This window comes from Ciconia boyciana, chromosome 4, assembly GCF_034638445.1.
Source record: "Ciconia boyciana chromosome 4, ASM3463844v1, whole genome shotgun sequence".
Classification (NCBI taxonomy): Eukaryota; Metazoa; Chordata; class Aves; order Ciconiiformes; family Ciconiidae; genus Ciconia; species Ciconia boyciana.
In genome coordinates this window covers 66,890,190-66,902,507 of record NC_132937.1, presented here as the reverse complement: position 1 = coordinate 66,902,507, position 12,318 = coordinate 66,890,190, and the positions used below count along the sequence as shown (strand labels likewise).

Sequence of the window (12,318 nt, the reverse complement as noted above, 5' to 3'; positions counted from 1 at the left end):
ATAATATGTTTCTTTTGTGTTTGTAGACAGGCAAAATATTGTGCAAGCTACTTGGAAATATTTCTCCAGTGCTGTTTTAATACAGCTCTCTAGTGATGTTTGGAGGTCTCTATGAAGGAGCATACATGTAATAATTGCAAGTGGTGCCCTGCAGGCATAGGCTTTGCTGCAAGTTCAATTTCAGAAGCTGTAGCCTTGAACGAATATGTTATTTCGTGCTCATTGTGTACTTGTTCTGTATGCTCTGGGGTGCAGAGGGAAAAAGGCCAAACCTTTAAGGTTGGAGTTGTCTTCCTGCAGGCACTTGGAGATTATTATTTTGACTCATGCAACACAAGCAGGAAAGAACTATGGATTCCCTTCCTTTTTGTTGATAAAGACAAAGAAAGCCATAGAGGGATGTGCATGTCTTTGTGTGTGTGTGTGGGGGGGTTCTTTATGTACTTATTTGCATCAGGCTAAAAATACCGTCAAATAAGCTGTTTCCAGGGAAGCTGATAGATTGAGTATGATTTTAAGCAATAAATGCCCTGCCATTTCAAGGAATAGTAGCAATTAAGGAAAGCAGTGTATGCTGTTACATAAATAGATAAATAAAAAACCTTCCACAAACCAAAAGCTCCTTTTTGGTTTAGAAAGTCCTTTTTTAATTATCTGAAGTTAGCCATACAGTGCCGATACTATCCAGATACTTTGTAAGTTGTCTGTTATATTTTTAACATAATGGTGTCAGCTTCTCTGGTTTATCATACTTGGCAAAGAACATTTTCCATATAACAAGATAAATTGTAGCTTGTCAGATGGAGTGGAGTTGGATACCAGTAAGAGATTTGATTAATTTTTTTGAGTAATCAAGCGGATCAGTGAAAGCCTGAATCAGCCAGTTTTCTTTGGGAGAGAGGAAAAACTTCTGCCTCAGCACCAGTTCTTCCATCTCTCCTGCTGAGCTGCCTGCAGAAGTGGAAATTCCACCAAGCCTACACTGCACATGTCCTCATGCAAAATGGTAAATGGTAATTTACCATTTCAAGTGCTTCTTTAATGGTAAAGAAGCACTTGAAAACCAAACCTAAACAGGAAATAAAATTGGAAGCAAAAAGATGCCATAGCTCACTAACTGCCTTTCTTGTTTTCTCTGTCCCCCTTTCACTTCTGTCTCCAGGTCAGCTCAATTCAGAACCAAATGCAGTCCAAGGGAGGCTATGGAGGTGGCATGTCTGCAAATGTTCAGATGCAGCTTGTAGATACAAAGGCAGGATAACCTTGGGGAAACCTTTCCAGTAAGTATTGCACACTGCTTTTTAGGCACTGTTGTAGTAGTAAGAAGAACAATCATACTACTTCATAATTAGCTCCCTATAAATAGCTGTCTCTTTATGATGCCCAATTTTAAAATGCATTTCTGAGTAAAAAAATTCAGTATCATGTAAGAATGTTAATTTTTTTACACAATGAACAAGAGATTGTCCTGACTGCATCAGTCTGTCCATAAGCCTGTTTTATACCTAAGATGATATTGTAGGCAAATCTTTGCAAGTGAAGTTAGTTGTATAACAAATTTCAGAAGAATTTTGTGATATGACTAGGGTACCATTTTTGCAACAGTTCCATACATTTAAGCATAATATGTATGGTGTTAAATCAATGAATAGCAACGTTACAGTAGGAAAATGGTCAGTCAGAATGTTCAAAACTCAGTTTAATGTGTGTTTTCTGTCTTCCAGGTTTATGTGAGTTCCTGTATCTTCTTTCCTGTGTTCCCTCTTTGCCTTGGTGACTGCTTTCTGTGCTCATGATAAGAGAAGTGATGGCTCATTGTTCACCCTTTGTGATTACTCCAGTGAAAAGTTGCTGTTCTGCTCTGATGATGCCATTTATCAGATTGGTCCGACCGTGCCTTTCAGTGGCATGCACACATTGGCCTCTGCCAGTTATCATGGACATAGAGCTGTTTAGGATTGTTTTTAGCTTTTTGTTTGTTTTAAGGCAAATTAAAGCACCAACCTTAGCTTCCCTCATCCCTCACAAATACTAATGCGCAACATTCTGTTGCTTTTTAGTCTTTAAATCTTTTCTCCACTCAAGTAATTCAGAAATGAATGAATTTCCATTAATGTCTTCAGTCATCTATTATTCATACCCATTTTTTGAAAGGTCTGGGACCTGCAAGCACAAATGATTATTTCATACAAAATCACCAGAGTAGACAACCGCATGCTTTGTGAGGTTGCTTTGTATGGTGGCCCGCTTGGTGCTAGAAGAAAAAAAAAATTGCTTACTGCAGACTGGTGAAAAATTTTGCTGTGGCACCAAGTCATGCCTGTTTCTGAAAAAGGACTTGTAACTTAGCTGCTTTGGAGTTATGTCTTTATTTTAGTTTTTATCCAACTGGTCTTGAAATAATAAAAGAGAGAGCTTGCATTCATGAGGCATTTGTTGTAAATGTTCAGTATATTTATTTTGAAAGAGCTGACCTTGAGACTGTAAACCAGTGTAGTACCGTATCTAGGTGTTGTGGAAGCGCTTTAGTCTATTTAAAAAAGAAAAGCATCATGTTTGGCTGCTTCTTTACAATTTTTCTTAATTTTAGGCTGTATGGTCATTTCCAGTAGCAGCATGTCAGACTGCCTGCAATATTAGCTGAAAAGTTTAGTAGACCTCTCTAAGTAGTTGGCAGTTTCTGTGTACTAAATATTTAGGGGCCATGGAAGTTGCAAAGAGCAACATACTAGTCTGGCAGAACAGATGCCAATGAAAACAACATACAGGGTGACTTTTTACGAAGTCAGTAAAACGCCTTTTGCTCAGGTTCCAAAGCATGTTTCTTTCACACGTTGTGAAATTGTATTTTAATATTGCACTGTTTTCAGATTATCTCTGTAAATTGTCCCTTTTTTCCCCTCCTTGTTCGTGGTTTGAGAGAAGTCAATGATTTGAGTCCTGGTTGAGTTAAATTTTTATGTGAAAAAACTCCATGCAAACAAATAAGGCATAACTGAGCCTAGTCAGATCCATTTTTATACATAAACACGCATGTGTTCATAAATATAGATTGCTGTCATAAATTATTCTTCATTCTTTTTCTATCCTTTCCCTGATTTCACATTGCAACAGCTGTCAGGTTGATTTAAACATGTATGAACCTACCTACTCTTCTCTCGCAGTTCGCAAACAACACACAAAATACAGGGCCATGGAGGTAGTTTGCCTTTCCTAAGTTGTATTCCAGTGGTAGGTGTCAATTATCTGGTTGAATAGTTCATATTAGGTTGGATAGTCTTCACTGATAAAGTTACTGATTCGTGATGACAGAAGATCAAGATGTTCAATTGTCTGGGTGCATAAACACATGGCGGTGCAGTGATATATTTTTTTTTTAGGGGTCAACATTTCCAATGCCACTTTATCAATGAGTCTTAAATATACGATGATTACAAAATTATTTGAATTTTGTCATTGGTAATAGCGGCTTAAATTTGCTTGCCAAACCTATCTTGCACTTGTCAAAATGTTTTCAGCTCAATAGCCAGGAAAAAAAATTGACGTATTTTTATAACAGACATACTTTTTTTGTACATTGTGTTCATTCTTGAATAAAGTCAGTTCAGTGTTGGCTTGTAGATATTATAAGGAAAGTATTGACTTTGATTCAATAAATGTTTTCTTTCAGTTGGTGGCCTACCCTTTTTCTTTTTCATAAGTTACATTTGCATTAGAAAAACACTTGCAGCCTACAGCCAAATTTGTGTTGAAAATTCTGTGAAGAGTAACCTATTAGTGTCAGTAAGTAATTTGCAGGCTTGAGTTTTTTTCATGCCACTTGACCCTTTTGCTGCCAAGTGGATTAAACCATAATTTTATTGGCAGTTTTGTTGCATTGATTTATTGTGTATACCAGGGGCTTCTGCAAGGATCTTCAAGGGAAGGTTTCTTAAAAAATACATTGGAAACCTTCATATACAGGATTTCTTTCCTTTTGACTGCAACTGGTATGTGTGTTACTTTCTTGATTGCGATGCAGATTACTGTGGTGATCCGTAGAAGACTTAATTGTACAACTAATCATCATACTATGCACATCTGCATTAAATATACCTGCAAGGCACAATATTGTCTACTCTGTATTTGGCTCAATTAATTTTTATATTTAACACTCTCAAATAAATTCCTTAAGCACTAATTTACTACTTTAAACTTCACACTAAATTTTTTTAGAGACTGATAATGAATTCTTTAGCTCATGGCAAGTTCTTGAAATTGCTGGTTGAGGAAAAAAGACAGTTGTAAAGGGAAAGAAAGATCAAGATAAAGCCATGAGACATCAATCAACTAGAGGGTTCTTTTCTTTAATTGTTGAGGTTATAGAAGCTTAGTACTGTCTACAAAGGTGTGTCTTGAAGAGGAGATGTTTTAATATAATAATCTATAAAAATAAAGGGTTTTGACATCTTAAAGAAGGAGCCAGCCTGTTTACACCTAGTCTTTAGTCTGTTTAGCTGCCTAAAGCAGTTGTATGAGTCAGTTCATCCTTTTTGTGCCTTTTTTAAGTGAGAAGGTGCTGCATTAGCAACCAAGTCTCTGAACATAGTCTTGGTCCCAAGTAGCACTGTACTCTGCCATGATTTGATACACCAAAAAAACCCCCACCCTTCAGATCCAGAAAATTAAGTTGTTAGGAACTCTTGCCCTGTCTACATAATGATGCATTTTTACCAAGTACAATACATGTTTCATCACAACACAATTATTCCAATTTCAGTATTCCTTGTCTTTTTTTTTTTCTTCGGGGGGGGAGAGTTAAATGCAACATTGATTTTCAAAGTCTAATTTTTAAAGCTATTCCTATTTTGTGTGTATGCATGTGAATAGGGCCCCTTCCTAGAGAACAGAAAGTGATTTTTGAGCTTCCTAAGGATTCTATAGATCTTCAGCACTTTACTGTGTTTCCTGATCTCCATCTTCTATGAAGATCTCTATGCATGCTACTCAAAAGATTTCATTAATTGACTGTACTTTCTTTCTTTATATGCCTTAAAAAAACAAAAAAGTACTATGTCCCCTTCTGAAACTAGTAGGAAGCAGTATAGGGTTTACCAAAGGAAGTTTATTAGGTTTTTATATTTGTGAAAACAGGTTAATGGAAGAGGCCTGGGTAGTACACATTTCCACAGATCAAAAGCTTTTGGTGAGGATTTCACACTGATTGTGATCCTGGATTTTGCAGTTTGGGAATATTGCATTTATTTGAATTTCAACAGTAAAATTCCCATTCCTTATTCTATATCCCTTTTTCTGTGATCACAGCTAATCACAGAAGACTATGCACGATTATGCCTATTATTATTATTGTGATGCACTATTTACTCTTTAACATTTTCTTATTCCTTAAAAACAGCTGTTAACATGATAGAATTATGAAATCTGGACTAAATTGCAGATTTAGTGGTATAATGCAATCCCATGAGCACAAACAGTTACATCAGGACACAGAACACTTTCAGAGTGAAAGATGTTACAGCCTCAGTATTTGGGATGAGAGTTTGAGGCTTCTTTTGTATTAAGCCTATAAAAACATGCTGGTTGCAGCCACAGGCTACAACTTCCCAATAAAAATATTCTACTAATGGTAAGAAGATGTAAAAATGATAATCAGCACAGCACTACCTTATTTCTGAAGAAGTTCACCTGCTTGAGACTGATGGCGCATGCAATGTGTGCCACTGGGAAGCTAAGAGATACTGAGTGAGGGAATTGTCAAGCAGTGAGCAAGATTCCCCAGAATGACATGTAATGAAAATTTAACCATTTCCTGCTGGCAAGAATCTGTGCATAGAAGTAGCAATAGGTAAATTTTAGATGGTTCTTTCAATGTTTGCTGTTAGGTGATTAGGAGCAATCACTGTGCATAGACGCAATAAGCCAACATAACTGGAAGTTATCGTGAACCTGAGCAAATAACACTGTGCAAGCCATATTTCTTGAATCATCACTGTGAATATATAGCTCTGGCTAGATTCCTTGAAAATCAACAAAACACATGACCAGACAAAACACAGTAAAACATCCTTCTCACTCTTGATAGATGTCCTACCTTTTGCAATATTGGCAGATATTAAACTTTTTAAATTTGCTCACCAAAATACCATTTTATGTAATGGAGAAGAATTGCATGTGCTCTTCAGTATTTCAGAAGAAGAAAACCCATTTACTTTCACTGTATTCATGGCATGAAGCAAAGTGCTCATACATATGTACCTCATCACTTAAAATTATTAAATCAGCTATAAATTATTTTAAAATATGCAATACTCAATAAATAAATTGACAAATATTTAATTGTATTTAGCATCCCAAATAATAATGATGTAGGTCCATATACAGTGACTGTGACATTAAAGCTTATTGAAAATGATGTCCTGGCTCTGCCAATGATTAGTAGAAATACTTCAAAGGCGTACCAATAAAACTGATTGGGACTGGTCCCATCTGCTTATTCCCACAGTTTGTGCTAGCACTGACACTGATTTGGCTGCTCAGCTGACTCTATGGGGTACTGACCAATAGTAAATGTTATTTTATTGACCAAATTGGTTAGTTTTAACCTGGATCAGCTTCTTAATGCTTATCCAGAGTAAGCATGGGAGTGAGTGGCATGGGATCAGAAATAATCTGTTATGGGGAACATTGATAGTTTAACCTGGCTGTGGAAAAGCATCAAGCTTTCTGAATTAAAAAAAATCAGAACATTCAGCCTAGTGAAAAAGCTTAGGTGCAGCTGGGGCTGTGAATACGTCTACTGAAAAGCTAATTCCACTTTTGAGGAGCTCTATTTCCATGTATTGGGCTCACCAGCTTTGCCCAGGTTATTCTGTTTTGTATGGGGGCGCAGAGCCTGTTGAACACATTGCCAAATGGTCAACTACATCATCACCAAGAGTCAGCCAGCCTCAGGCAATATGATTCACTTCTGCCATCGGTGCTAATTCCATCTGTCACCACCACACAAGACATGACTTTCTGCCTTCACACAACCTAATAGAAATGATGAGTTCAGACTTCAAGCAGGTTTCCTATTAAGCCCAGAAAACACAGAGTGCTGGTGGAGTTGGCAATAATTGGCTGAATACCAAGCTTGCTTACTTAAATACGATGCAGAATGGTATAACCACATTTATGAATGATTGAGCTGTCATGCAAAAGGCACATGCATTTGTTATAACATAGCTATGTAAGCATTTGTGGGAGCTTTTCATGGCATGGATTGCCTACAGCCAAATTTATCTCTTTTTTCCCAAAAACTTGATGATCTGTTTTTTGACACAAGATAGTAAGAGAGCCTATTAGCAGAAAATAAAAGTAGAGTGTTATGTTTGGTTTATCAGTTCTTTCAAGTGAAGTGGATGCTTCACTTTTGGACTTGGCTTGTAGTGGAAGACACTCCTGGTATGCCATGACACACGCACAGAGCAGAGCTGGAGATCTGGTAGATAACACTGGAATTGGCATACTCTGATTTTCCAAGAGTTCACGAAGGTGTTGGTATATACAAGGGTCATGATAAGCTTTATCAGTCCAACAGTGACTTTGAGGGTAGGAGATGTTTCAGTATGAAACAGTGAGCCATCCGCTATGGATACAGGCCATTTTTCCTCAAAATGCTAAGCAGTAAGAAACCTTCATATATGGATGTCAGCATTCAGGGAGTGCTCGTCTTCTACCAGTGCTCTGCATGTCAGAGTCATGGGCAATTGTTTCCCAGGAATCTACTTTGTTTCACCCATGCTGTGCCTTCAGTGCCACAAAGTGGCTGTTGGCTTTTGGTTTCAATCTCTCACCATTACATCAGACTTTGTAGGTTATCATTGATTTGAAATATCTGCTTGTCAATATAAACATATTTTGCATTTGCGCATTTCCTGGTGGGAAGTTCAGATGAATGACTCCTGTTGATACAGCAATGGTGCGAGGAGCCATCATGCACCACACAGGACCTGGGGTTTATCTTTTTCACCTGCTGTCACTCACCACAATCCCTCACCAAATGTGTGTGGTAGGCTGTCATGCAAGGCCAGCTCTTAAAACATCACCTCTAGGAGGAAGATGAGTGTTACTTGGAACTGATTTTGAAGTCCTCAGATTTCATGATGTGGCAACGCTAGGGAAATGGCTATTCTGAAACAGTTTTCCTCAGGAAATAATGTTTACAGTAGCAATAAAACATGCAAAGGATCATAATCCTTGGAGAAGAGTACACTTTCTATGTGGTTAATGCTAACGTACATTTTGGCTCTCCACAGCTTGTCACAATTTCACCTACTGGAGCAGTAACAATCATCTCATGTTTATGGTGTATGTGTTAAGCAGCAGAGGTAATGCATGGATGTGGGGGTGTTGTGCAGTGTTTTGATTCATGTTCATAAAGGAGAAAAACATTTCAGAAGGCGGAAATAAGGAATCAACAATCACATTTCAGCAAGCAACACTCTGGCTTTTGAAGGGTGGAGGACTGTGGGGAGGGCAGATACTAATGGTGGGTGAGTGAAAAGAAAGGAGGGTAAGTGGGGGAGGAGAGTAAACTTTGATAGGTGTCCAAGCATTGTACCCAGGCCAATTCCGCACGGTGCTCTTTTCAAGCAGGAGCTATTGGCGACAGCCACAAAACCAGAGCCCAGTGCAGCAAGGCTTGTTCATTTTTCACTTTTTAGGTAGTAGGTTCCAAGCCAATTACTCTTCTGTAAGTTGCAGCACACATTCAGTTTCCAGCTGGCATAAGCAGGATGCATCATAACAGGCAGGGTAGGAGCAGCCCAGGGGAACAGGGCTGCATGGTGAACAGAGCTGGGAAATGAGACTCTTTTTGACCATTTTCAAAGTCTGTATTAAATGCAAACTATTTTTCTTAATGTGAACATAAATAGGATGGTGCGATGGATGCCCATGCAGCTCCACATCTCTTAAAGAAACATTCAGAAGTCTGTTTCCAATCCCATTTGCTGGAGGTGGACAGCATCAGGATGATAGTGCTGCTACAGGTCCAAGTCCTGGTATTTCTTCTTGTTGACTAGAACCACCCACTTCTATCTGTTTACATCTATCCGCAATTGCACAGATGCTGTTTTCCTCAGAGACTGGCGAAATGCACCCAGCCCAGTTCCTGGATGGGAATTAAATTGCCATGCCATGCTTTGGTTAAGAGCTTCCTCACTCATTCTCTGAATCACAACCAGAGCACTGGAAATACATGACAGAAGGAAACACTGTGGCTAATGCAACAGCTTTGTAAAACCTAGAACTGCAAAGTTACATCAAGATGACTGCTCTCTAAAACAGTTTTAAATAGGATTTTCAGCCTCTTAAAACACACTTGAATACCCAAACACTTAGAGCAAAATTAAACTGTTCTGACCTACATAGATGCAGTGGTCCATACTGTCCCCAGTGTACATGCTATAATGAGACATAATGATTTATTCTCTAAGAATGAGTGCCTAATGATTTCTGGGGCACGAGGCACTCCTCAGCCGCTGTGCAAGACATCCACCTGCCTCCTGCACCGCAGCACTTCACGTATCCAGCAGCAACGTGGCAATATCCAGCAGCAATATCCAGCAGCAACGCGGAGGCTAGCGCAGCGGTGATAGAACAGACATTTTGTCCCAACCCAAAGTGCCAAAGCCATTTCGCACAAGGGACTTGAAACTATTTTTGTCAGTGCTCGCAGCCGTTGCAGCCACCGGCAGGTAAAGCCTGCTGCAAGCACAGTGCCCCCAGCTCAGCTTCTGTGTGGGCCAGCGGGGTCTGCCATGGCGAGACTCGCTCAAACACGTGCAACCGCAGCAGCTGCCCTGCTCCAGAGGCAGCTGAGACAGCCCCAGCCTCACCCCAAACTAAACGAGTTGTTTGCATCACATTCCTGGGCAGCACTGCTACCTTCCCAAGCGCAAATTCGCACAGTATTGCACTGAGGTAAGAAGACCCTTTTTGAATCAGATTTTCTAAGTAAGGGCACTTAGCTAACTCTGCGCAAAGAAAAGTCAGGTCCTCCTCCTCCCTGCCCCCATTTAGCAGGGTTATGCCAGCCCTGTCAGCTAATGGAAGGGAGACTGGAGCTGGTCATTATCAATACAATAATCAGTGCTGTCACTGCTTGGAAAACTGTGATCAAATATGTGCAGCTGCTCATTTGGATAGCTTTCCTCAACGGGAAAGCTATCCACACCCATGAAGAAAAATCCTCCATGGGACTGACATGCCTTCTAAATTTAAGCTTCTCAGTAAGTAAGACATTTCCACAGTCCGGTCCAACAAATCATGCCATAGGGCCCATACTCCCCCCCATATTAGCAATCTTGATGTTCACATTACAAGATGTTTAAAAAGTTTCAATAAATATTTGGATAATTGGAAAGTGGGCACTGGCCTCCCTGGATGGGCAATTGCTTTAGATAGTTCATTGTCCCAAGGTAAAGCCAGTTTCACAGCACACTGGACTATTTCCCAATTGAGAACCCTACAGTCCAATCCTCTGACCATAAATGAACCTGCAAATTAGAATGGCCTTTTCTAATCAGGCCAAGAGGATCCAGAATCAGAGGGCTGCAAAGAGTTTAAAGGATTTTACAAAACTAAGAATACATTTGGATGGTTCAGGATTCCATTGCCTTGCTTTTTGCTCTGCACAACCTTTTGCCCAAATTTCTGGTACAGCACATCATCTGCATTTTTATTCCTTCACTGTGTACTAAAGGTTTTGGGATTCTGAGAACTATTTCTTAAGACTTTATGTGCTACTGATGTTGTTTGTTTCCCACCTGAAGTCAGTCTTAATCCTCCCATCACAAATGGCATCATAGCCACATTCCCACGGATTATCAGGAATATGCAGCAGGAGCTAATGAATTTAAGTGAGGCTTGAAAAAACAAACATAGGAAAATTGTCCCTAATCATCTCCTAGAATGCTCTTGAAGTAGCATTAGCAGTGTTTTGATATTTGGTCGGGGGCTAACATCCTCTAAAGGATGTGGCAGTGCCACATTTTGCTTTTGTAGCATTGCATAAAATGACTGGCATCCCAGGCCTCATCCTCACTTCAGTCAGTAATACTTACTGAAAGGTCACTTCAGAGCTTTCTAGTGAGGTGCACAAGCACACAGGGTATAACAGACACTTTGAAAAAGAAAAAATAATTTATTTTTTATTAATAATTATATAAATCACATAATAATCTTTTTTCATAAACTAATTGCCCTGTCCCTTGCCTGTGTTCTGTATCCAGAAAGATAAGACTGCTTCAGAAGCAGCAGGGTAACGAGAGTTCTCTACTGCTTCGAGCAATTACCACAAGGTAAGAAAAAAATAAATCTTCTGAGAAAAGTAAAAAGGGTCATAGCACTCTTGTCAAAAAGCCTCATTCATTTTAATGAAATAATTAATTTGAAGAAGGACTGCAGGAACTAAGCCAGGATAGGACAACTTGTCTCATCAGAGGTCACTGCAACTTACTTTTACTTTGCTAATTTATGTCTGTAAGAGCACTTAGGGTCACTTGGGTGAACAGAGAGAGAACCTTTCACTTCTAATACAGCTTCAGATACAGCTTTTAGTCACTTCTATCACAAATGTTCATTTGATGGGACATAGGAACAAGATCTGTCCTCTGCCAAGCTGCTGCAGAGAGACAGTCCTGTTACCAACATCTTGGCATGATGGAAGAAACACCAACCCACAAGAGGAAAGACTAAGGAACTTGCATAGATAGACGGGATAATTCTTTTTAATCTGGTTCCTATAAGCAACACCTCTAAGGAAAGTGGGGACAAGAGTGGAAGGGGAGCTGTTGCAGTCATGCCTGCTATAACCGAGAGCTCTGTCCACGAGACTGCTCATCTAGCATTTTGCTCACACATGCTGACCTGGTATACCAGCTCTTTGCAAGAGGCCGAGGTCTCTGTGCAACCTTGCATAGTTTCAACAAATATCTCTTTGTGAGTGTGCCTGCATGTGATCGTCAGAGAAGTTGTTTACAACACTAAGACACCCCCTTAGTCAGCCCCAATGACGTAACACTGTCACTCCGATGTAATACCACCTTGAGCCCTTATGTCTGAGAATAGAGGGGTCAAAAACATACCATCTATTTTCCTTACAGACATGGTGATTAATGGAGGAATGCTATTGTGAACATAGCACCATGTCCTCATTAGAGCTAAATGCTTGCCATTTATATAAATGCTAAAGTCTTGCATTTTGCTCCTGTGGTTAAATGCAAACTGAATATTGATTTTGATTGTTTGTGGTTTTTAAATCAGCAAGTGGGT

The 12,318-nt window shown here is 39.4% G+C and overlaps 1 protein-coding gene and 1 long non-coding RNA gene across 6 annotated transcripts in view; one reads left to right on the top strand and one right to left on the bottom strand.

Annotated features, from left to right (window-relative positions):
* The window catches only part of CDC42SE2 (CDC42 small effector 2), an 87,334-nt gene extending 82,935 nt beyond the window's left edge, over window positions 1-4,399 (top strand). For all 5 annotated transcript variants that reach the window (XM_072859943.1, XM_072859939.1, XM_072859941.1 and 2 more), the window contains 2 exons: window positions 1,163-1,280; window positions 1,725-4,399. In XM_072859943.1, the coding sequence (XP_072716044.1) occupies window positions 1,163-1,261 (99 nt within the window). In that variant the 3' untranslated portion in view covers window positions 1,262-1,280; window positions 1,725-4,399. The remainder of the gene's footprint in view (window positions 1-1,162; window positions 1,281-1,724) is intronic.
* The window catches only part of LOC140650989 (uncharacterized), a 55,812-nt gene that overhangs the window by 3,056 nt on the left and 40,438 nt on the right, over window positions 1-12,318 (bottom strand). The gene's annotated exons all lie outside the window — the stretch shown is intronic.